This window comes from Pteronotus mesoamericanus, unplaced genomic scaffold (genome assembly GCF_021234165.1).
Source record: "Pteronotus mesoamericanus isolate MK-2021 breed Mesoamerican mustached bat unplaced genomic scaffold, CSHL_Meso_final contig_50, whole genome shotgun sequence".
Lineage (NCBI taxonomy): Eukaryota > Metazoa > Chordata > Mammalia > Chiroptera > Mormoopidae > Pteronotus > Pteronotus mesoamericanus.
In genome coordinates, this window is record NW_026555186.1 from 26,516,085 (window position 1) to 26,541,309 (window position 25,225).

General features: G+C 39.9%; 1 protein-coding gene across 1 annotated transcript in view; it reads left to right on the forward strand.

Annotated features, from left to right (window-relative positions):
- Positions 1–25,225, forward strand: part of ARHGEF28 (Rho guanine nucleotide exchange factor 28) — a 275,217-nt gene that overhangs the window by 100,034 nt on the left and 149,958 nt on the right. Inside the window, exons 3-4 of the mRNA XM_054578492.1 lie at positions 7,165–7,312; positions 9,718–10,011. Coding sequence (XP_054434467.1) covers positions 7,165–7,312; positions 9,718–10,011 — 442 coding nt within the window. The remainder of the gene's footprint in view (positions 1–7,164; positions 7,313–9,717; positions 10,012–25,225) is intronic.

The following is a 25,225-nucleotide window of genomic DNA, read 5'->3' on the forward strand; positions in this document are numbered from 1 at the left end:
TTTATGGTAATCATTCCTTTTCGTTAGTAATTTTGTTAATTGTGTATCCTTGTCAGTTTTTGTCTGTTTGATCTATCAGCTATTGTGAGAGGCAGGCCAAAATCTCCCATTGTGATTAGGGATTTCTCTGTTTCCTCTTTTGGATTTGTTAATATTTCCTTTATATTTTGAAGCTATCTTTTTAGGTACATATAGATTTAATACTATGATAGCATCCTGTTCAATTGACACTTCTCATGATGAATAATTTCTCTTTCCCTTGTAATATGTCTCTTGCTTTAAAAACTACTCTGTCTGAGGCCTGGCCGGTGTGGCTCAGTGGACTGAGTGCTGGCCTGCTAAGCAAAGGGGTGCCGGTTTGCTTCTGAATCAGGGCACATGCCTGGGTTGTGGGCCAGGTCCCCAGTTGAGGGCACATGAGAAGCAACCACACATTGATGTTTCTTTCCCTCTTCTTCGCCCTCCTTTCCCCTCTCTCTAGAAATAAATAAATAAAATCTTTAATAAAAAATAAAACTACTCTGTCTGATATTATTTTGGCTATATTAGCTTTGTTTTGGTTCGTGTAGCTTAGTATATCTTTTTACTTTTAAGCTTTCTGTGTTATTTTTAAGCGTCTCTCTTGTAAGCAGCACATATTTTCTAGTTGTTTTGAGCAAGAATATTGGCCTACTATGCTCTATTTCATCCTGTTGGAAAATGGAAGCCATTTCTACCCCAAGGCTATTTCTAAAGAAATGTCTGAAGTCTTTCAGGTCATTTTAGTTTACCTTTCTTAAAAAAAAAAAAAGGCATTCTGATATTTCCTCCTGGATCTAAAAAATTTGTATTCACTTGTATTTTTCGACTTAGTTTTTGTTTGGGATAATAAATTCTAATCTTGATCTTTTATACAAGATGCTTTAAATGTGCTTTAAATAAGTGGCTTTTAACCTTTTTGAATTATATGCTGCTAGTACCCTGCTAAGAATTGCTGATTAAAAGACAGACACTCTCCCCAAATGATTGCTTAAAACTGTGCCTATGTCTTCAGAGGATTAAGGGACATTTTTTTGAACTCCTCTCTCTGCTTCATATCTACCCATGGATTTCAGGATGAGAATCTTGTAGTAAATACATAAAATAAATGTTGAGTAAACAGAAAGGTACAGTTAGGTCAATAAATATGTGAGCATTTGCTATTTGTACAGTACCACGTTGGGGAGGAGTGTGCTGTTTCTGGAACAGGAAGATCTAGATTTGATTTATGGCTCTGCTTGCATTGGACCTGATATTATCAGTGCTCTTATTTATAAAATAAGAACTGTGGTTATAATTCCCAGCTGTTATTGTGGGGATAAGGTGAGAAAATACACAAAGCACTTTATAAATTGTGAAGTACTCTATGCATAAAAGATAATATATACATATATGTATATAGATATACATATATCTACATATAATAGATGTACACACATAAAAATAACTTTTGCATTTGCACACTTTGTTTTTAAGAAGTACTTCAGTTAAATACAGTAATTAGAAATAAAAGACTTTGTGTCCATAGCAATTTTTCTAGAATTGTGCTTGAATATAATGAAGAGGACAACCTAACTTGGAGATTAGGGCAGAAATCAAGAAACCCAGTACTGTTCATTTGGCTCTGGGATCCTGAGGTAGGTAGTAGTGCCAGTGCTCTAACTCATCTGTAAAATGGGCTAATGCTTTCCTTTCTTTCTTTCTTTTTTTTTAAATTTGTTTCAAGGATCTTACAACATTCAATACACTGTGCTCTGCAGGGAAGGCTGTCGGTAGAATTACTACTTTATTTTTTTACTGTAAACAGAAGAAGTTTCAAATATTAAAAAGAAAGAATTAATTTGATCACTTAGAGAGTTATATTTATGATAATGGTTTTCATGACATGTATTAGTAAAGTTTAATTATAATATTTAATATGTCAATTAACACTTACCCTTATTGTGTTTCTATCCTAAAAATTGTTCCATATAGAGCTGTAGAATACTAGAATACCTTAGAAAATAGAGGGCCAGTTTTACTGTCATATAAAAAGGTGACATTATCATTAAAAAGCACTTATGTTTCCATTTTTGTTTGCTACTATAAAAGCTAGAGTTCACAACATTCTTTGAATCTTTGGATGCCTTTGAGAATATAAAGAAAGCCATAAACCTTTCCTCATAACATTGGGTACATATATACATACAAAAACAATTTTTCTAATAATTTTAAGAGGTTTCCAGACCACCTGAAACTCATTTATGGACTCTTCCTATTCCCCCCCAGCAACCATAAAAAGAGGTACACTTTGTTCTCGTTGTCACAATATGAAATTACAGTATTTGTTTATTGCCTACTCATGCCAGGCACTTTAGAAGCTTGACTGTTAAGGCTGTTGTCCTACAAATAATATTGTTACTAACAATATAATTATATACAGATATATCGTCTGTAGAAGGTGAGAGAAAAGAAAGGGAGTAAAGGAGAGAGAACATTAGTACAAGAATCCCCAGTGATTAGCATAATACAGCCACCAAGAAATGTAGAGTATTAGAGATCCTGAATTAGGGACTGTTACCCATTAATGGAAGAATACTTAGAATGTGCAGATACCTGTCCGTGGCCACTTTCATCTTAAATGCCATTGGGAGAGGAGTAGGAAAGTTGGATGAAATAGTTGAGAGTGGCGAAAACATTTGGTATCTTTTTCTTTCTTTGAGAAGAAATTCCTAGATGCTGCAGCATTTCACGCAGAAGGCTTGGTCTTTGAGAATTCTTGATGAGTTTTGCAAGTAGAATTTCTCTAGGGGGCTGCTTGACGGTAAAAAAAAGTTGGTTTAATTTACTTGAGTTTTTTGGTCTGTGCTTATATTGAGATATATTTAATATGATTATACTTAGTTCAGCTTTTCTGGTTTACATTTGTCATTCCTGTTTTCATGTTACCTGGCCTTCAGAAGTTTTGCAGGAATATTTGAGTACGTTTCATTTGGGCATGAGAAGGGAAACTGGAGGTACACCATTCTTTAGAGGGGAAAGGGAACGATTTTGATGTCGATCTCAACATCAGTCGGTTCACTTGAGAAAGTGAAAATTTTTACTTGTCTAAGGCAGTGGTAAATAGAAGAGAGAAGACCAGAGTTCTTTAAACTGAAATTTAATCAGACCACTAACAATGATGGCACCATTTAGTAACAGATTTATATAGACGTGGGCAATACATTTCAGTAGCAATGGAAAATATGAATTAAGTCACTGAGGAACTGTCCATTATCTGTTAATTCAGGAAATACTAAAAAAGACAGTTTTGGTAAAGTTGGGATGAAAATGATATGCTTGCCCAGGACAGGTGGTGATGAAAGTTGATGCAACAATTTTGGAGAGCAGTTTCGCAATTTGTAACAATTGTTCACATTCTTAGTCCATTTCTGGAATTTTATTCTGGAAAGTGATTTAAAGCATAAAAACCCTGTACATGAAAACATTTACTGTAGTATTTTTTGTAATGTTAAGCTAGAAATACCCCTAGTGTACAACAAAAGAGGAGTGATTAAATCATAGAGCATCAAACACTTGATGGAATGCAATTAAAAATGGTGCCAAAGACTATAACAACATGGAAAAATATTTTTCATAGAAGAGAGCAAAGTACAACCATATGGGTTGTGTATTTATGCCTTGAGTATATAGCTGTGTAGTAATTAGCTGTGCATTGCACAAAGACTGGAAGGAAATAGGAAAAATAAAAAACTGTTGATAACATTAGGGTGGTGTCAGTATAGATGAAATTTAGATATCTTTAATTGCTATTATTTTGTGCAATAATGAAAAATTTTAGACAGTCTTCTCATTTTATATGCTTATGAATTATGCTCAATATTGTCTTAGGAATTTAACTATTTGGTATGAAGAGTATTTTTGCCCCTAATGGGCAGCCACTGTTTCAAAACCGTTTATAGAGTAGAACATTCCTCACTGATTTGAAATGCTACCTTTGTTACATAATTTCCATGCATGTTTCTGGACTCTCTGTACTTGGTGGTCTCTGTGCCACTATTGCACTGTTTCAATTACTATGGTTTTAGTGTAAGTTTTGGTTTGTGAGTGTTGAGTTCTGATCTTTCCCCACCCCCAGCTCAAACATCATTCTTCCTCAAAATGTTTGTTTGTAGTCTTGTGTATTTATTCTTCCAGATGAGCTTTAGAATAAGCTAGTTGAGTTTCATCTGAAATATTCACTTTCGGTTTGGTTAGAGAACATTAAATTTATCGATTAATTTGGGGAGATAACCTTGCCTATTATGCCTTTTATTGTTTCTAGAAGGTTCAGTGAAATAGCTGAGTGGTTTTTTAAAAATTTAGGGTATAGCGAATTGACAGAGGTGATAACACATCTATTATTTCTGTGTAGAAGCAGAGTGATTCTGATATTGATGCCAACAAATTCACTTAGGGAAGTTTATAGTTCTCAATTGCTTACAACAAAGTATGCAATTGAATCCAGATGGAGAAATGATGGAGGCACACTGGAATTCTGTAAACTCGAATTTATCTTTGCTATTAATAGAATTTGTGGCCTTTCAAGTAAAATAGCAGATTTTCAGTGGCCACAGTGATTAGAAAGACCCCCACCCAATCTTAATGAAAAATTGCCACCTGTAGTTGATTATGTTGTACCTTGTTCCTCTGCACAGTTTCTTCCTGCTGATCTCCTTTGTAGCTTTATCTAAACTTTCTTTGAGCTTTATCTAACTTTTCTGAATGAGAATGTACCTTTGCATTCATATTTTCTTCCCCTGTCTTCCCCTTTCTCTCTTGCCACCTCTCTCCCTAACTCCCACCCATCCCCTTCTATCTCATCGGGTCTTCCTCTTGGTTTCTTTGTCACCCTCCTTCCCTCCTTCTCCTGTAATTACACTACATCTTTTTGATCTCTTTGTGATTAGCAAATAATAAACTCCTTTTATGCTGAATATTATCCTTAATGCTAGGACTTCTGGGCATTGCTCTTTAATGGACACATATAATTTCTGACCTGATTGTCGTTTATCCTCTTTTCTCAATGTAAAATATGGTATGGTCTTGAAATGGAAGCATAAATGAATTATGAAACTACTGTTTGGATTGCACTGAAAAGGGTTGCAGTTAAACTCTTTCATAAGTTGTAGTTCTTGTTCACCCGAGCAGATAAAATAGTAATATGATCATTGTTTTAAATGGATACAGATTAGGTATCCTTGTGATCTGTGAAAAACTTTGATCTGTATACGCAATATGTTTTCTATTTTAAAAAAATCAACAGGTCAGGTCAGATTCTGTCCATGAGTAATTAACAGTCCCCTTTAGCAACCAGGAACATGACTAAAGCAAGCTGTTCTTCCTTTTTTAGGAAATGGAATTTCATCTAAGTTTCCTCTCTCAGTCATGTCAGACATTTGTTATTGTTTTTTTTTTTCAGATCCTCTTCCTGAACTTTTTTTTTTGAAGCTATTGTATGGTAGATTTTTCTTGGCATGTTACTTTCTATTGATTATGTTTGTGCATGTGGGCACGAGCTCACATACAGAGAAGGGACAATTCAAAATTGGAAACTGGAGACATTTTTTTGGAACTCCACAATTTGCATTTATATCAATTCAAAATGTACAGTAATGTTTCTTGTGTGTCATGGGTTACAAACCACTAGGAAAACCTAGACTTCTTATTTTTAAAATTTTAGAAGCAATAAGCAGGTGGTTTCAGGAAAGAGGAGCTCCACCTCGATTTTTTTTGTGATACCGATTGGCCTAACTCTTGATATGCTGCAGAATATCATGCTAATATTCATCAAAGGCAAACAGCTGTGGGAGAGACTGTGCAGACTTCTCTCTGCTCACTTTTCTCCCCTGTCACAGGGTGAGGCATCCTCGGAGGGTGCGTTTGTTTGGTTGGGCAAGCACACAGCAGCCCAGATGCTCCTCCAGGCTGGGCCGGGCTGAGCTCTGGAGGCCCTCCAAGGTGGGCGACCCCTTCCAACTCCTAGTTTCCATTTCCCTGCCACTCCCACAGGCTGGGCGGAATGTACCCTCTCCCTGGAGGTCCCCTTTGTATTGCCATTTTTATGTTTGAGGGGAGGGAGTGTCCCAAATCCCTCAAGGCCCCAGGATCATCTGGCAGGCTCCTCCATCCCCGCTGCTCCCTTGTAAGCACTGCGGGTGTCGCCCCTGCGCACAGCCTCTGGATGGTGATGTGTCCATGCGCACTAGCCTGCTGTTGCTGCTTCCTCCACATTCCTTCTTTCCTTAGGGTGTACCTTGGTGACTTGGGCAGCGCCTCTCCTGGGGACTGGGGTACTTAGCAGGACTCTGTTCCAATCAGAAGCTCTCAAGAGAAAGTGTGAGGCTCGGTTGGGTGAGAAAGAGGACCAGGATATCCTCCAGAGAGAACAGATAGCTACTGGGAAAGGCACAGCAAGCCTGCGAGCATGTGGTGCTATTTATTTGGCAATGTGTGTGAATATGTATATAACACAGGGTAAGGCCAGAGCTAAAGAATAATTATTTTGAACTTTTACCATGGTGGTGTCTCAGAGGAAAAAATGCAAGCAATGGTGTTCATCAGGCAGGAATTTAAACAGAGTAAATGACAAGGTATTGTATTTTCACATCTCTTAAGGAAAAAAAAAATTTTGCCCTGACCTGTGTGACTCACTTGCTTGGGTGACAGCCCTCAGGACAAAAGGCGGCTGGTTGGATTCCCAGTCCGGGCACAAGCCTGTGTTGTGGATTCAGTCCCCTCTTGGGGCGTGTGTGAGAAGTGACTGATCATTGTTTCTTTCTCATGTCGATATTTCTCTCCATCTGTTTCTCATTCTCGTTCCCCTCTCTAAAAATAAATAAATAAAGTCTTTAAAAAAAAGAAAAAGAAAAAGTCTTCCCTACACTCCAAACTTCTTCAACTTTAAAAACAGAACAAACCAGTTCTGACACTCATACTTCAGAATCTCAGAAAGCAACTCCCTGTCATCTAAAATATTGTTGGAAAGAAGGGTTTGTAGTATTTGAGCTCACTCACATGAAGGGAAAGTGACAAAGTGTCCTGGTTGGGACACAGGTCTTTTTTATTGTCGTTTCTTAGAGCCAGGATGAGGAAGAGTGCTGATGCCCCAACTTATTCATTTTTCAGGGGCAGATGACGGTCTATGCAAAATTTGGCAAAAATGTCTATCTTCCTAAGGACGCCGAGTTTTACTTTATTTATAATGGATCTCATCAGAGACACGTCATGCTCGCAGAGCGCACGGAGGATAACGTTCTCCAGTCCAGCGTTCCAGGTGAGGTGTGCTCTCCGCCGCGGAAACTCTGTCTGTAAGCACCTTCCCCCAGGATGTGGGCTGGGGAGGAAACCAGGAGGAGAAAGCGGGCAGTGCTCCAAGGAGGGACGGGTGTGTGAGAGTATGCCTGTGTGGGTTGTGCGTGTGCGAGGTTCTCCCAGCTGTCTCTGCAGCTGCCTGAGCAACCGAGCCTTATACTCAAGGTTGGGTGTGCTCTGGATGTAGTCCAATGGAGGTGACACTGTATCTTAGATCCCCTCCTGGAGTCCCAGATCCCATTGCTGGGGATGGCTCAGGCAGAGCGCAGACGTTGACAGTTGTCTGAAGTCTCCCTCCCTCATTCCTGTGGCCAGCCCAGCAGGCTCAGGAGCTGCCTCTTCTTACTTGCCCCTTTTGGTGGCTGGGGTTCCTTACCTGGCACCCTGTCCATGCAGATGCTTCCTGGCTGGATCTCAGGTTCCAGAATTTTCTCTTTCCACCACCAGAATGGTCCTGTTCAAAAACCTGTAATCCTCCCAGCTAATCTCTTCAATCACCATGGTGATGGAAGACAAGTTAATATATCACGTTAATGAGTTATCATAAGCTGTTAGCCTGTTTCAGATAAAAGTGTTTTGTGTTTTCACTGAGTGTTGGTTGTGCATTGAGACAGCAAGCTCTAGCCTACAGGTGTAATTAAGATGTCAGTCATTACCGGCAGGGAGGGAGGATTTGGTTGTTCGCACTTGTTGATTAATAACTTTTATTTAACTGTGGGTCTTTCAATTACTCTTAAATTGTATTATATAGGGAACCATCAAATTTTCTTATAGGTAAGATTGGCCTCATTTTAGAGGAACAATGTTTCTAGGTCCTTCTGTAGTATATCTATTACTTGGGGAAGAAGGTAAACTGTAAACATGCAAACACAGGCATAGTTAGATCTGTAGAAAGGTGATAAGTTTCACCTTTCAGCTACCTGGGCTTGAATCAATCTGTTCTTTGGGCAATTTCAAACACTCCTCTCTCTGGTTCAATGTCTTCCATCTTTAAAAAAAATGGCAAACCTCATTCATGACACAGAGTTACTTTGCACGTGTCTTTTGTCTCTGCCTGTTTGCTTTGGAATTAAATTTTTGTTTTTCCTGCCTTGAGCTTCCCCCTCTTTTTTTAGTTTACACTTTTATGAAGCCCTTTGTAGAGAAAGAATAAAAACAACTAAAGTGCCACTTCTGATATCGAAACTTTTGTTTTGTCTTTACTTGCATATCAGGGTGAACCTCCTTCCCACTTCTTGTGTTTTGAAGACAGCATTTTTGATTATATTGTGTCCTGTTTAGAAGAGAGGGTTTTTACCTTCATTTTTAACAGAGTTCCTAAGGCAGGTGGTAGTCCCTGTCTCTGAACCTTAAATCTCCCTGGTTACAGCTTTACTGGGGTAACCTCTTGGAATTACGTAGAACAGATTTTTCTATTACATATTGGACATGTGTAGGCTGGGGGCAGGGCTCCATTCTGTGCCTGCACGTTAGTGGCAGTAGTTCTTGTTTAGTAAACTAGGATGCTCTTGTTCCTTGAAGCCTGGGCATGTTGTGTTAGGAGAAAGGCTTTGGAGAATGAGGGGGAGCAGGAATGACTTGCATTCATTAGCCATATGCTTGGGGGCCAGTGGTGGCTGAATGTTAACCCTTCTCCTGCCCAGTTATGATGATCATAATACAGAGGTTTGGCGGCATTAATTTTTGGAAGTTCTGCCAAGGGAAGCGTAAAAATAGAAATTCACCAAATTGGCAAGATGACAGAAGAGAAGCATAAGGAGGAGGAACAAATAGCAGGATTAGGTGACCACCCACAACAGAATTATTAATACCTGCAAGACAGAGAAGCCTTTGTCAGAAGTGGGGAATACAGAAATATGTAAATATTTCTGTTGAGTAGTCTTCAACCACCCTCTCTCACATTCAGCGAAGCTCTGTGGAATTAGGATGAACTTGTGCAACTGTTGTGCTACTTTATAAAACTATCATCTAGATAAATTACATAAAAACATGTGACTCAGGAGGAAATGGTAGAGCAGAAAAGGGCAAAGACCTTTAAGATGACAAACTTGAATTCAGGGATTGGGTAGAAGTAAGAGGTGAAGGTGTGCCAAATAACAGTGCCTAGGAAACGTAGGTGAATAGACACTGAAATGCTCAGAGCTCATAAATGTTGCTTTTAAAATCAGGCGTCACTGGGAGAAGATGGAGTCAGCTTTAATGTGGCAGCATTTAAAGATGACTCACTGCATTTCCGTTTTGCCTTTGTCTCCTGCGGCATGTGGTCTGCTTAGGCAGCGTAGTGAGATGGGTGACCACTAGCACTTGGGACACATGAGAGCATTTCCTATCGCCTCTGGGTGAACTGTTCACTGTCTTGTTGTCTAGGCCATGGGCTTCAGGAGACAGTGACAGTGTCTGTGTGCCTCTGCTCAGAAGGTTACTCCCCAGTGACCATGGACACCTGTTCGATGACCTACGTGGACAACATGGCCTGCAGGCTGGCCCGCCTGCTGGTCACGCAGGCCGATCGCCTCACTGCCAGTAGCCATCAGACCTTGCTGACCCCGTTCGCGCTGACGGTGGGAGCATTGCCTGCCTTGGACGAGGAACTCGTGCTGGCTCTGACGCATCTGGAGTGGCCTCCGGGGTGGACTGTTTTGGGAAGTTCTTCACTTGAAGGTGGGTCTTCACCAGAAAATTTGCATGTCTCCTCTCTGTGTCAAGTTCAGAATATGTCTTAAAATGTATTGTCTTGTTTTCCTCCCCACTTTTGACCCAAGCCTCGCTCTGATGTGGCTGGTTACCCCAAGGTCCTGAGCCACTCATCGCAGGGCTGGTTGATGCTATTCCCTTCCAGGAGGTGAAGAGCTGCCTCAGGGGGGAAGGACTTCTCTTCGTGGAAGGCTCTTGAGCCAGCTGCTTTGGGCTGTGGCTCCCCTTCCCTTGGCAGGTTTTCTTGCTGGGAGTTGGGGGTATTGCAGCCTGTTTCCAAAGAGGGAGAGCCATCGGGCAATGAAGAGCGTGCAGCTAACTCTGGGAAACGTTGAAAAGAAATGTGGCCATGAAAGAAATGTAACCATTGTGTTGACATCTTTAACAATATCAGTTTCACTGTGAGCATTCAGATTATATTATTGGTGCTAACTTTTCGAGTTACCTCTGGATACCTCCTGTTTACTAAAAGACTGAATTGACTCTAAATGCCAACCATTTCGAATTTGTGTGAATGGAGACGATATTGTATAAAAGCTAGGAATGAGGCTAAACTATTCAATAGATACTTATTATCTTGATACAAATTCCATAATTTTATTGAAACTACAGAGGTGTTGCTCTGTAGTATTTTACTGAACACAACATTTACTATTGCTGCTTCTCTGTATTCTTCCCATGACTTTAGTTTTGTGGTTGGATAATGGTATTTTCAAGAGTTCCTGCTTTGTGATAAAATCTGGTTACAGGTTGGTTTAAATTTGATCATGGATAACATTAAATGCACTACTCTAGGTAAAGGGTTATGATTTTTGTAAACAGAACCATAAGACGATAGTTACAATCAGAGAGGATCTGTGTCTTTCCTTTAATCAGGGTTATACAGAAATTCTCCTGGATACTTAAGAATGTTTCTTATTTCTTAAGACCTTGTATGACAGGCATCGCAAGCCTAGTTGAGCTTTAACACATGTCTGACTCTTGCGTGCTGCCCCGGGTGGTAGCTGATGGCTATGCATGCAGGGGTGGCTCCCTGAGGGAGTGGGTGGTGTCTGTGCTGCTCTCTGTTGTCCTGAAGGACCTAGCAAAGGGCTTGGGACATAGCAGATACTCAAGCACTATTTGTTGAATAAAATGAAGGTGTACCCTTAGACCTTCATATACATGCAGGGGTGGGCAAAAGTAGGCTTACCGTTGTGAGTACATGAAAAACAGTGTTTATTCTTGTATTATTATTTATTAATTATTGTATTATTTCTTTTTATTACAACTGTAAACCTACTTTTGCCCACCCCTGTATGTAGGAGAAAAAAATGTTTCCTGGCAAAGAAACTATTTATGTTTATATGCACATATGTACATTCATATATATACATGGATATATTCATATATTAACTCATTATATACATGTATATTTACATATATTCATTTGCATATGTATGTAACTGAAAGTAGATCCTGCTGCCTGCCACTACAAAAGAGGCAGGTCCTAATATGATGGAAAGTGGTTCATTTTCAGGTGCCAGCAACCTGGAAGATGGGCTCATGCCACAAAGCCCGTCTCTTGGGAAGATGGGCGACTTACATGTCACAAATTCCATCTCCACCTCTCAGTGAAGGCAGAGGTTTTTATAAGGAGGGAGAGGAGACCAGAACAAAGAGATCAAGGGAGGGGGTTGAAAAGTTCTCCACACGCAGACGTGCACGGTCCATTCCCATAAGGCAAGTGATGGCCTGGTGCACGTCCTCCTAGTGCAGCCGTCCTGGCTTCACGTCATCCTGGCTTCACGTCATCCTGGCTTCACGTCATCCTGGCTTCACGTCATCCTGGCTTCACGTCATCCTGGATCTTCAATTAAAGGTCAGCAAATTTCCTGGAACTTGGATGCCTGAAGGACAGAGTCTGTGTGTTTTGAAATTAGTTCCTAGGATTCTTATACAAACATGCTGTTTATCTGTCAGCTACATATTAGTCAGAGTTAACACTTACAGAAACAATGTCAAAAGAATGGTGGGATGGGTTACGCTATCCCACTGTTACAGTTTTCCACTTATTTTATAGATATTCTGGCTAAAGAGCTTCATTTTCTTAAGTTTCCTGGCTTTTAAAAAATTCCAACAATAATATTTGAGGCATTTTATTACTTGGAAGGCAGATCCATTTTAACAAGAACTCAAAGCTTTCGTAATGTCTCACCGTAAGTAAAGATCCTCAAAGGCGTCATTTCTCACCATAAGTAAAGATCCTCAAAGGCTCACAGAGAGGCAGGTGCAGGTCAGTCCCAGGGCTTCTTCCCTCGCCAGCAACTCCCTCTGCATAGCAGCTTGGCGTCTGCAGTGGTTCAGTTTGTAAAGTGGCAGATTATTGAAGGTACGGAACATTATAAATATACACGAAGAGCTTAAACTAAGAGTCTCCAAAACGGGATGTATGTTATCCATATGCGATATTTATTTTTTATCCCAAAACTTAGAAATAAATTAAGATTTCCTAATATTTAATCTGTGAATTGACAATAGTGCATGCATGCAATTTTCTGAGCAGGGCTATTGAAGACAGGACATTGTGAACATCACTCAGTCATAGGGTTGCCAGGATTTGGAGCTGACTCAACATATATAACATGCACAATCGGTGCTGGAAGTGCATGTTTGATTATTTTTGCTTATAGAGACATGTGATCAAGTAAGTTGAGAGAACACTGGGTTACCCTCAAGTAGTTAAGTTCATCTTATTGCCATTTTCCTTGCTGTGTGGAGATGTATTCTTGTTTTCCAAGCCTACATCTATCATGACTTTTGGTTTACCATATCCTTGGTGACTTATGCCACAAAGGGGTCCTTTCTGATGTCTCTGCTATACTTATATAGGTATATGTATTTTTATGAGAGGAAAATGGAGCAGTTCCTTCTTGTGGTGAGGTGTATTCTATGGGAGAACAATTCTAGTGTCACAGTCATTAAGAATATGTACTCTGGAGCCAGGTTCAAATCCTGGCCCTGCTGCTTCCTGGCGCTGAGACCTCGCGGGCAAGTTATTTTAGTTCTGATGCCACAAAGTTGTATTTTCTAAAATGAGGCAAAATAATACTTCATTGGTTTTTTGTGGTGGTTAAATTGAATAATGTATGGTGAAGCTTCTAAACAATGTCTGAATATACTAAGTTCTCAACACAAGTTGATGTGTGTGTGTATACAAATGGATTTTCATGTATAGAGAATATATTTTGTTACTTATGTGGAAAGCAAATTGCAATTGGTCTGGACAAATAAAGCTACAGAGAAAGAAGTAAAATTCTGATTATTGTAAACAATTCCTTTAAGATTTCTAGGAATTTTTTTAAACTTCTTGTAAGAACAACTTGTAGTATTTGAGGTAACATTGCCTGCAGCCTAGACTTGTAATGGAACGTCTCTGAACCACCACTGTTAAGGGATAGGATTAATACTCCTCTTTCTTTTTGCTCCTTTGAATGGATGAACTTCACTACAGCTTTCAAGTTCGCTGACCCTGTCTTCCACTAATCTACTCTACTGTTAAACCCTTCTATTGTATTTTTCATTTCAGGGATTATATTCTTCAGCTCTATGATTTCCATTTGGTGCTTTTTGATATTTTCTGTCTCTCCATTGAAATACTTTGTTTATGCATTGCTCTCCTGACCTTGGTGAGCATCTTTATAACCATTATTTTGAACTCTCTATCAAATAAATCACTTATCTTCATTTCATTAAAATCAGTTTCTGGAGATTTGTCTTTTTATTTGAAACATATTCTGTTTCTTCATTTTCTTTGATGTTCAGTTGGTTTCTGTGCATTAGATAAAGGAGGCACCTCTCCCAGTCTTGACAGACTGAAGACCCAGTAGACTGGTCTTGTGTAGGAGATGAGCCTCATCGATCAGCCCAAGCCCCTGGTTCCACTTAAACCTTTCTGATTATTCAAGTTATTGTCTTTGTTTTTAGTGGCCTGCAGTTCTTGAGGATGTGCCAAGGCCCATCAGTGCCCTAAAGGGGAGGATCTTAGCCAACACCTAGATCTGGACTGATTAGAAGGTAGAAGCTGGGAAAGTATGCAGTCAGACCCTTTCCAGGGAAAAACTGGGAGATAGGCTTTTTTTGTTTGTTTGTTTTCCCCTTCTGTGCTGAACTTTGGAGGAGTAGCTTTAGCGAGTATTCATGTGTGTACCCATTAGCTGCTGTTTTACCCACTACAGTCCTTGAGAATGAAAGCCCCATTGACTATCAGAGCCAGGTGATCTGGGAATCTGTCCCTTGAGTAGCACCAGACATGTGTACAAGATTCTTCCAGAGAGATGCTGGTGATCTTGCTTTAGTGTTGGAGTGAGCTGGAGTGAGGAGGGGAGAAGTGCCCATTGGCTCCTGGGTCCAGCCAGCCCCTAGATGCAGCTAATTAGAAACTGAACCCTCAGGCAATGGTTTGTATGCAGTCAAATCCTTTCCAGGGAAAGACTGGGAGATAGGTGTTTCTGCCTGCTCCCTCTACACTGAGACCTGGGGAGACAGCCATTGTGCATGCCTGTGTGACCATTAAGAACTGCTTCTTTGTTTGTGATAGTCCTGTGGGACACATGGATACCAGCCCCTTTGGCTTTCAGAGCTAAATGATTGGGTGGGGGGCTGCCCTCAGTTGGGAGCCATAAAAGTTGGGGTACTAGATGTGCGATCCAAACCTTTGCTACTTAGGGAGAATCCAGGAGTTGTGGGTTCTGTGCTGGGATGGGGTTTATGAAAGTGTGTTTCAGCTTTCCCTACTTGTTTCAATGTGCACATCTTCTCATTTACCCGACATATAGTAGTTATTCGGGTAGTTTCTGCTTTTCCCTCAGGGAATTTCTCTATGTACAGCTGTGTATTTGGTGCTTTGATGGGAGGGGGAATGTTGACATCTTGATCTCTCTAATTTAGTAGAGTTTTATTCTAAGCCGTTTAGAATCTCTTTATGCTCAATGCATCTTTTTCTAGTGTACATACTTCATTAATGTTGCTTATCTTCAACATAAGTGGGTTATTGTAACAAAAAAAGAAATAAACTGAGGCATGGGGCCCTCTGGAATTTGTCATATGTTAGTGGAAAGGACATCATAAGTAGAAAAAAGATTTCTTTTCCCAGTAATTATTTCTACTAATACTTATCCAAAAGCTATGTAAAGCTTCACTATTCACACTTATTAAAACTTCTTTGCGTTTGTTTATTTATTTATGCTTTTTTTTGTGGAGTATAAATGGATGTTAATAAATGAATATTGATCTCTGTAATGATTTTGACATGGAAGTCTGACTGAAGCATTACTGTCTATCCGTGCATTTTATAATAAGTCCTTTGTTTCCCCCTGTGTAGTCACTGAGAGTTATCAGGAAGGCCAGAGATCCTGGAGAAAGCCCAGAGTCAGGACGGACTGTGTGTCTCTTAAAGAAAAGCAGAGCCTCTCTTGGCCCTGCATGTTACCCATCATTACTCACAATGCAACTTCATTATGTGTTCTAGGGAAGGAAATGTCCTGGGTTTTATTTAATTTTGTGCCATAAATAAAATTGGATTTCTATTTTGTAAAATTAAACCCATTTTTTTTATGTAAAGAAGCTTTCACAATAAAAGCTTTTGCAGGGGGTTTCAAGACCCCAAATTTGTAGCAAATCTTTGAATACTTATAATTATTTAATAAAATTTCATAATTTATCTTGTTCTTGTTTGGGGTTTTTGCTTGTTTGTTTTTTGGACAGGAATCTTCTCTCAGAGATTGACATACTTTTGAAAATTAGGTTAACTAGGATAAAATATTCTGTTTTAGTCCATTGGTGCTTGGAAAACTTTTGAGTTAAAGCCTTCCCTTCCAGCTCAGCTGAATTACTTTCCTTCACTTGTGTTCCCAGACGCTTGACATGGCTGGCAAGCACCAAACTTTCCATCTCCACTGGGGAGGCTGATACTTGAGGAAAGAGCCCAAAGGGTCTCCAGATGACATCTAGGAGGACTAATAGCATTGCCTCTGGGAACATAGTAGCTCCTCTCCCAATGGGAGAGGTAGAGCTTGTCCTGTTTATACTTTCTGATTTAAGGGGGAAAAAACCCCCTTAAAAATTTCATATGGAGACCTTCATAATATTTATGCTTACAAACCAATATACAACAACGATTTGCAGATTCAAGATTTTTTTTTTTTTGCCAAAGTAAATTACTATTATTTTGAAAAACTGATGTGGACTTTTTCGCAGTTATCTAGGTAAAAGTGGTTCATATGTTCAAAAATCTCCTTATAGGCTGAAGTTCATTGTTGTAGAAGAGATGGAAGTCTTCATTATACCAATTATAAAACCATAACAAGATCTGTTTTGTCCATATTTTGAGATAAAATTGGCATATGACATTGTATCATTTCAAGGTATACAATGTGTTGATTTGATTCATGTACATATTGCAAAGTGATTATCACCATAGCATCAGCTAGCACCTCCATCTCATCATTACCATTTTCTTCTCATGGGGAGAACATTTAAGAAAGGCAGTATCATGAATTAAATCTGCAGGGCAAACGTTAAAGCCTTTAGTAAAACAAAGAAAAGTTTGTTAGATTGTTTTATCAATTTTAAGGGGTTAACCTTTCCTCCTGCCTTTATAATTAATTCTATGAATTGAAGAAGTATTTAGGGTAAGCCAACTGAGCTTTTGCAACTTTTCTGCAGGGCTGTCTTGGGCATAAAGTTAAACACACCTGATGTATTTAGAAAGACAACTTTTCATTCTTTAAACGTTTGATTGGTTGGAGAGCTATCCCCAAGGAAAATTAATTGTTGGAACTAGTAGGATTTACTGAAGGTGGCTTAGAGGATTAATGATTTTAATTACTGATTCCAAAGATCACATATTGTGCAAGTAACATCAAAGGAGTTATAGCAACCACAACAGATTTAAACTTGAATCCAGAAATTAGAGAAATGGTTTTTTAGTTGTAGAACCCATATGATAAGGGCAAGACCAAGTAGAGTATCTTTGCAAAAACAAGTCATGGTGTAATGAATAGCAAACTCAAAGGAAAAGTAGAAACCTTGTCACAGACCCCAAACGTATAGGTTATATAATATGATGCAGTTACTAAGAAGAAGGGTGGTTAGCGTGAGGCTTTGTTTTAATTAATAGAGTCTTCATACATTATTTCCCTTTGAAGGAGAATGTTTGTTTTTCTACCCTTCAGAACGGAAAAAAGGAAAGCCATGCAGAGGGCTGAAAGGACTTCAGAAGAAAGTTTGTAAAAGGAGAGGTTACTCAGTAACTGCTAAAATGTGTCTTGATGGTTTAGTGTTCTCTTAAGGAGTTTAAGAGCAGTCATAATATTTCTTCTTATCTGCAGAAAAAGCCATTAAGTGAGAAGTAACAGTTCATTACGAAAGACTCTGTGGGAACTGCCAAATTTCTGTGACATCTACGTCTTGTTTCGAGCCACATACCCGAAACCATCACCTTCTTTCTAGGCAACAGGAGAAGGGAATGTGTGGGCCAGCAATGTCTGACCGAGGAAAATATCTGTCTATCTTTCTTTGAATAGAGGAGAGAGATCTGTAACTAGTAAGAAACAAAACTTTTTTAACGCTTGAAATGGAGCTTGGTGGGTGTTTTTATCCTTGAATACCATTTGCTGCCTGTAGAAATAGAAATAAAATAGAGCCCAGGAACACGGCTCAGTTGGTTGGCCCCGACTTTGTGTTCCAGGTCTTGTCAGAGGATGGCACATTGAATTATGAGACTTGGCCCGCACACCATGTGAAATGTCATCTTTGTTTTTCTGTCCTCAAACTTTGTACTGGACAGCAAGTTTAAAATAGCATCAGCTGAAACACCACTGGGTAGGAAACCCATAAAGGACAGATTTATTACAAAATACAAATTTCCAGGTTTTGAAAAACTTTTCCTGAGGGGTTTTAAAATTAATACATTTTGGGTATTGACTATTCTAGGGTTTTATATTTTTCTTGGAAATCTTGACATATTTCAAGCAGTTGTATATATATATTCTGTATTACTTTCTAGCTTTCTATCATTTTGGGTAGTATCTAAAGGGATAAATATCACCATACTTTCTTTTCTGACATTTCAAACTGGTATTATATTCCTTCAGTTGCTAGGGTAACCCACTGGATAAGTGCTAGTGATAGACGGACTGTCCTTTAAAATTGGTTCAATGGCAAATTGGTAAAATTGTTTCACAGCCCTTAGCCATGCACATGCACACAAATCTGCATCATTTGTGAAGTTTTAAATCTTTAATTTAAAAATCTTTTCTCTGTCTTCCATCCCTTTTTTAGCTTTTCTTTCTTTTATCTTCTCCCAAGGAATTTCTTTTTCCTTGCTTTTAGAGAGAGGGGAGGGAAAGAGAGAAACATCATTGCAAGAGAGAAGCATTGATCAGTTGCCTACTGTGTGCTCCCAGACTGGATATCGGTGCCCGGACTGGGGAGTGCACCTGCAGCTTAGCTATGTGTCCTGACTGGGAATCAAACCCACAACCTTCAGCTGCGGGATGATGCTCCAACCAACTGAGCCACACCAGCCAGGGCTAGCTTTTCTTTTTTAAGGAAAAGCTCTTCTGGCAGTAAAGAACTCAATAAAGAATTGAACTTAAGGAAGAGGATACTTTTTCCTCCATCAACTGAAGTTGTAGCTCATCTCGACAGAGTTTAATATTCCCCCATCTGAGCCTTTGGACTTGCAGCCTGGCTTTCAGTGCAAAGGCAGTGAGCGCACCTTGCCCAGTTGTAGGTGAGTGGCCAGTTTCCTGGCTGTGCTTGATGTTAGATTCACACTGCAGATTTCAAAAGGCCATTTCCAAGATATGAGGAATCAACACTTTTTCTACTTGTCAATAATACAATTAGATTGCATTGTATTTCATTTGTCTCCGAATCAGAACAAGGCTCCTGGTGGGTCACGGGTGCCTGTGGCATGAGGGGAGAGCAGAGAATGCCTGGTGTGTTTAGGCTGTCAGCAAATATCTAATGAAGGCATGAATGGTGGATACAAATCATAGCCTTGAAGAAATATTAACAAATGAAAAAATTCGTTGCACAGTCTGGAAAGGGTGTATGGCATAATTGCGGCTGATGGCGCCCAACGGCCGCCGGAGGCATGGGCTGCAGCACATTTGTCTTAATGGCACATCTGGTGTTTTACACTGATGCAATTACAGTGCCTCCTAAGCAGACAGCTAGTTCCTTTAAATTATGCTTTTCAATTATAACCAGAGGAAATCTGTTTTCAAATATACTACATATCAATTTAGTGACTGTTCATTATATTTCTATATTAAAAGATCAGGCAAATGTATATGACTGATAAGTTTCCCAATACGGGCTTTCCTAGTTCTTGAGAACTCTGTCCCATGCAATATTTTTATTACAGCCCCCTGACAATTCCGGGTGGAAGGCTAGGCAGATTTCACCTTCCTTTTACAGATCAAGCAACTTAAAACTTGAGAACTAAGTGGCCTGCTCAACGCTTCATCTCTGTAAGTGTTCAAATCCAGACATGTCACCCCTTTAGCCTCTTCCCCTTTGCACTTCACAGTGTTGTGTCTGTGTCTGGATTCTCAATATCTCACGTAGATGCCCATATTTTACAATTCAGTCTGGAAATGTGAAGGCCAGAAATTAGATTGCCATCTTTGAATTCTGATAAGGACGTTTTAGTGTTTCAAGGTAAAATAAAAGGTAACCGACCCACATGAGATGTAAAATCCATAAAGTGCCTTCCTGCATTGTATATCACAATGCAAGTTTTCTGGAATGATTGTGAGTGTGATTGGTGTCTTCCCAGACTTTTGTCAGTCAGGGATGCTTGTCATCTGAGTGTCCCAAATGCATCCAATGCAGAAAAGAAGATTCAGGAAACTAAAACCTGCCATTACGCTGGTTTCACTTATCCTCTACCTTTCGGCTTTATGACCCAGTCACACCTGCCATGTTGGTGTCATGCTCCACGAGACGTCCTGTTTCCATATCTTTCCTATGAGTATGTTTATATTTGTAATTCCTATACTGGAGTCACCAACCTCAGGTCGCATGTGGAAGGCTGGATTGTTTATACACACACCGAGGCCCCAGCTAGACTATCTAAATGGAAGCTGCTGTAGACGTGACCCCTCCTTCCATTCTCTTTGAGAGTTCTGAAAAAACATGAGATTGTGTGTGATGCTTATGCTAGATTCTCTCTTCAACTCTCCATGTACATTATGGTAATTTTTTTCATTCTCTTTGCTTTTACTTATCATTTTGGTATTTTGTAAACATCTTTAAAATTTGAAATCATGATACATGATGTAGGTTGAATTAACTTGCAGAGCAGCTTTCTTGTAAGTCACATGGTTTCCTTATTTCAATTCACTCCCTTTGTGTCACGCCTAGAACTGTAGTCATCAGGCAGTGATTTCATGGGCCAGGAATTAATTTTACTCTGAACAAAAGTGGGCTGACTGCGTGCTTCTTAAAGACAAGGATCATGTCCATCTCTGTGTCCACAGGGCCTGGCATGCAGTGTTAATGGACCTACATGCACCGAAGCCCAACTAAATGTGAACAGGAGTCTGTAGCAAATAAAGCACAGGTTTATTAGTTGAGGAAATGGTGCCAAGCCCAGAGTCACAGGTGAGCTAATGCTTAAAGACCTGGCTCCCTGATGACTTCCAGGAGATGGGTTATATAGGGGAAAAATCATTCATCATGGGGGCTGAAGGAGCCGGGGTTGTGAGCTCTACTGATTGGTTGGGGCAGGCTAGGGAGTAGTTGATCACTGTATCAGGTCATGGTATCAGCCATAGCATTGCTCTGTCTGGTTTCATGAGGGTGATTTGTAGGGTCATGGTTCTTTGGCTGATGTTATCTTTAGCTTGACCAGAACTCTGTCTCTGCGATCGACAGACCTGAGGCTTTTTCCTAAGATAGCTTGATACTAACCAAAATTTGACCTGATGTCTTAAAGCCTTAATGATGAAGGATGAGGTGGATGGACAGAAAGGAGAAAGGGTCAGGTTAAAAAGTGGAGCTTCTTCATGGTTATATACATGTGGCTTTGGAAACCAGAGCAGAACTTATTTTAATGAACTGGATTTATGTGAATTAAACAAAAATTGTTCATCAACTTACAGTGTTAAATACATTTTGAAAAAGGTTTTATTTATTAATTTTTTAGAGAGAGTAGGAAAAGGAGGGAGAAAGGCAGGGAGACGAACATGGATGTGAGAGAGAAACATTGATCAGTTGCCCCTCATACACGCTCTGACCAGGGACCGAACCCGCAACCCAAGCACGTGCCCCTACTGAGAATTGAACTGGTAACACTTCGTTTTGAGGGACACTGTCCAACCAACTGAGCCACACTGGTCAGGGCAATAGTGCTGAACATATTTTAATGACTTCACTCAGGAGATATAAAACTAAATATAGGAGCTATAATACTAAACCCTGCAAAGTACAATAGAACTACTTCTGAATAACTTGTGTTTAAAAATATCATTTGCTTTTAGATTATTGTCCCCATCACATTTTAATTTAATTTTTTTATATTTTTAAATACATTAATAGTTTTTAATATTTTCCTCAATGTTTGAGGCTGTATTCTGGCTTAGCAGCAAGTAATGTGAATTTAAAATAACTTGCAAGAGTCACAAACAACCCTGGCTGGGTAGCTCAGTTGGTTAGAGTATCGTCCTGATATGCCAATGTTGTGGGTTTGATCTCTGTTTGGGGCACATACAAGAAGCAACCAATGAATGCATCAATAAGTGGAACAACAAATCAATGTCTCTCTCTTTTCTCCCCTAACCCCCCCTCTAAAAAATCAATTAGAAAGGTTGCAAACATTATTATTTTTTTGTTCTTATTCATTGTTGAAACTTTTTACTTAAGAGATCTTTGATTGGGAAGACAGAGGTACAAAAAGAAAGCATAGATGAGTATTTTGTTAACCACTTATTTATTTAAGGTAGGGGATCCCAACCCTGACTTTGCATAAGAATCACTTGGGAATCTTCAGAAAAGATTGATGCTTGGACCCCGCCCCAGAAATTCTGTGTCAGGTGTTCTGGGGAGAATCTGGAACACAACTGTGTGTTTTGGTTGGGGGCGGGGGGCGTTGATGGGAAGAGACACACAGATACTGTTGAGCTCCAGGAGCACCACTGCGCCACATATTTTCCTCCTCACATTCCCTCTTTCCCGCTCAGAAGTATTATGCTGACTCCTATAGTAACCATGTCCTTGCTTTATTTTTTGTTTTACTCCTTATATATACATAAGTAATATGGTTTAGTTTTCACTTTTTAAACTTCATAGTAATTGAAATGTATTCTGTATATTCTTTTATGACTTTTGCTCTTCAACATTATATTTCTTAGTTCTTTCTATGTGAGTCTGTAATTCATTTTTATTTTTGTTAGCATGCTAGTGTATGATTATACCACAAGTTAGTCTGTTGATGGACATTCAGAGCACTTTGATTGTTAAGCATTTTACATTTTTGGGTATGTTTTCTGATGTGTAAAATATACAGTCCTCACTAGGTTTTTTATGTAGGAATGGAATTGCTCAGCCATGAGATATCAGTTTCTCTCTTCTTTAAACCTTTTCTAAACCCCTTTTCAAAGCTTGTTTTCCTGACCGCTGTTAAGACTCAGAAACTCTGTAACAAGCAGAATAATTTATATATGTCTTTATATATATATAAATTATATATATACAGATAATCAATGGGGTGACATTGATTAATAAAATTATATAGGTTTCAGGTGTACAGTTCTACGGCACGTCACCTGTACGCGGCACTGTGTGTTCACCCCCCAAGCCAAGCCTCCTCTCTCACCGTTTATCTCCGCCCTGCCTCCTTCTGCTTCCCCACCTCTGCTTCCCTCTGGCACTGTTTTCCAAACTGATTGTACTAGTTTATATTATCTCCAGTAATGAATGTGAGTTCATGAGGGTTTGGTAATTTATTTTCCAATCGTCCAACCTGATTTTTTGCTAATTGAAAGGCATAGTCAAACCTTATAGAGGTATGATAATGACCCTAAATTTGGGCTGAGCAGTTAATAAAATCACTTTCCTTCAGTAATAACCACATTGTGTGGCCAGTCTGCTCTTGGGTCGCGAGCACTCTGGAAGGTCTCTTGGTGTGTGCTGAAAAGTATCCTTATCCTGAAAAATCCAGGGCAGGAATGACCAGTCTGAGGACCTTGGTTCTTTGATGTGACAGCTCATTTTCCAGTCAGAAAACCTGAGGAATGGCAGCGTGAGGGGCACAGACTTGAGCCTCCTTCCCTGCTGGGGCAGAGGAGCCTCTTCGTAGGGCCGATGGCATGCAGGCTGAATGACGCAGCCTGATCAGTTTCTCTTTGTGTCTGGGTCGTTTTGCTCCCAGGATGTTGCAGGTTGTACCTTTTAATGTTTGCCATTAGAGCAATTCTTTGTAATTCTGTTGTAGTGACAATTTCTTCAAATTACTCCAGCTAAAGAGGAAGAGATTTATTTGGGGAAAAAAAAAGATTTGATTGAACACCTCCACCTCTGCCAAATTGTGAAAACCCCTTCTCAAAGCTTGGTTTCCTGACTGCTGTTAAGACGTAGAAACTCTGTAACCAGCAGAATAATTTATATATGTCATGATTCCTATTTCAAGCTGTTTGCCTGATTCTGCACTCTGAACTTTTATACTGAATGAGAAAGCACACTCTTAAAACATTGTGTCCAGCTTTTTATTTTTTTCTTCAAACATTAGAAGATCTCCCTTCCCCTGCCTTCCCATCTCACCAGGAAGTGGGTAGATTCTGGAAGGAGGGAGGTCAGGGGGAGGGGGTGAGAGGGCAGTTCTCTCCCATTGAACAAGATGTGAGGACGGGAGCCAGAGAGGGGAGACCAGGGAGCTGGGCCAGCAGCACAGGCCTGGGAGACTCTGGTGGAGGAAACAACTTCTCCTCACACCCCCTCTGTGGGTCAGCCTGAATCCAGTGAACTGCACCTGAGGTTGGAGGGTATTCAGGACATCGTCCCAGGCCCTGCAGGGGTTACCATTGACATGATTGACATCATAGTTACCTTTATCAATGGTATTGTTTAAAGGGAATGCAAAAGGTTTAGATGTTCCCTTTTGGTCATATTTTTCTTGGAAGGAACTTGTCTCCTGTATAACTGTGGGACATTCTCAACAGATTCAGACTGGGATTGATGACTTAGAAATTCCATCCTCCGGTGGCTGGTTGCAGCCTCATGCCGACAGCCGCGTTGGAGAGTGTGCCTGTGTGAGTGTGTTTTGTTACCTGATCCTAACAACCCTTTTCCTGGTTATTATTTAAGAAGGAAACAAATGGAAGTGTTATCAAACATGCCTTGTTGGGAATCTGCTAGGAGTAAAAACCCTACTTTCCAATAAAATAGTCTTAAATCCTTCAAAGTTTAAAGGATAAAATAATTAACGGTAAGCTATTTAATAGCCAATATAACTCTTTTGAAGATATCAAGTACATTAAAATGTCTGGTGGGGGTATACCACCTTCTCTGTTTTGAGATGTTTTGTCATTTCAGAGGTTGCCTCACTTGGGGAGACTGTGCTGTGTCACACAGATGGACGATGGAGCAAATACACAGTGAAGTTAGTGTCATTTCACTGGGAGCGCTCATTTACATATTTAAAATATAAGGCCTTATGTTCACTGATCTGGATATAGAAATAGCAGTATAGATGGATTAAAAATGTAAGCTAAGCAGTTTTCTTTTATATCCATGTGTAGTGAAGTATTTCCTGGTTGTTTCGCTCTAAGGCTTTGTTGGCTGCTGGCTTCCCAAGTAGCATCCCCACCACCTGCTAGTAAGACAGTGCTGAGTTTGGTGCATGCTGTGGTAAGGGAGAACTCCGCCTCCACAGATCCTTAGCAGAGTCTCCAGTGGGTAAGGCAAAAGTGGAATTTACTGAGAACTTGAAGTTTGGTTTCATGAGAGTCTTTTAGTGCAGGGGAGGGTTGATTGGGGAGGGGTGATGGGCAGGGAGGGGAGTCTGGTTAGGGTTGAGTATGGATGATGATATAATGAACATTGGTTTTGGGCTTGGAAACTATCTGTTGAAGAGTTGATGTGCCTTAAAGGAAGTTCCCAGAGGGAACAGTCAGTTATTTGCCTGGGTAAG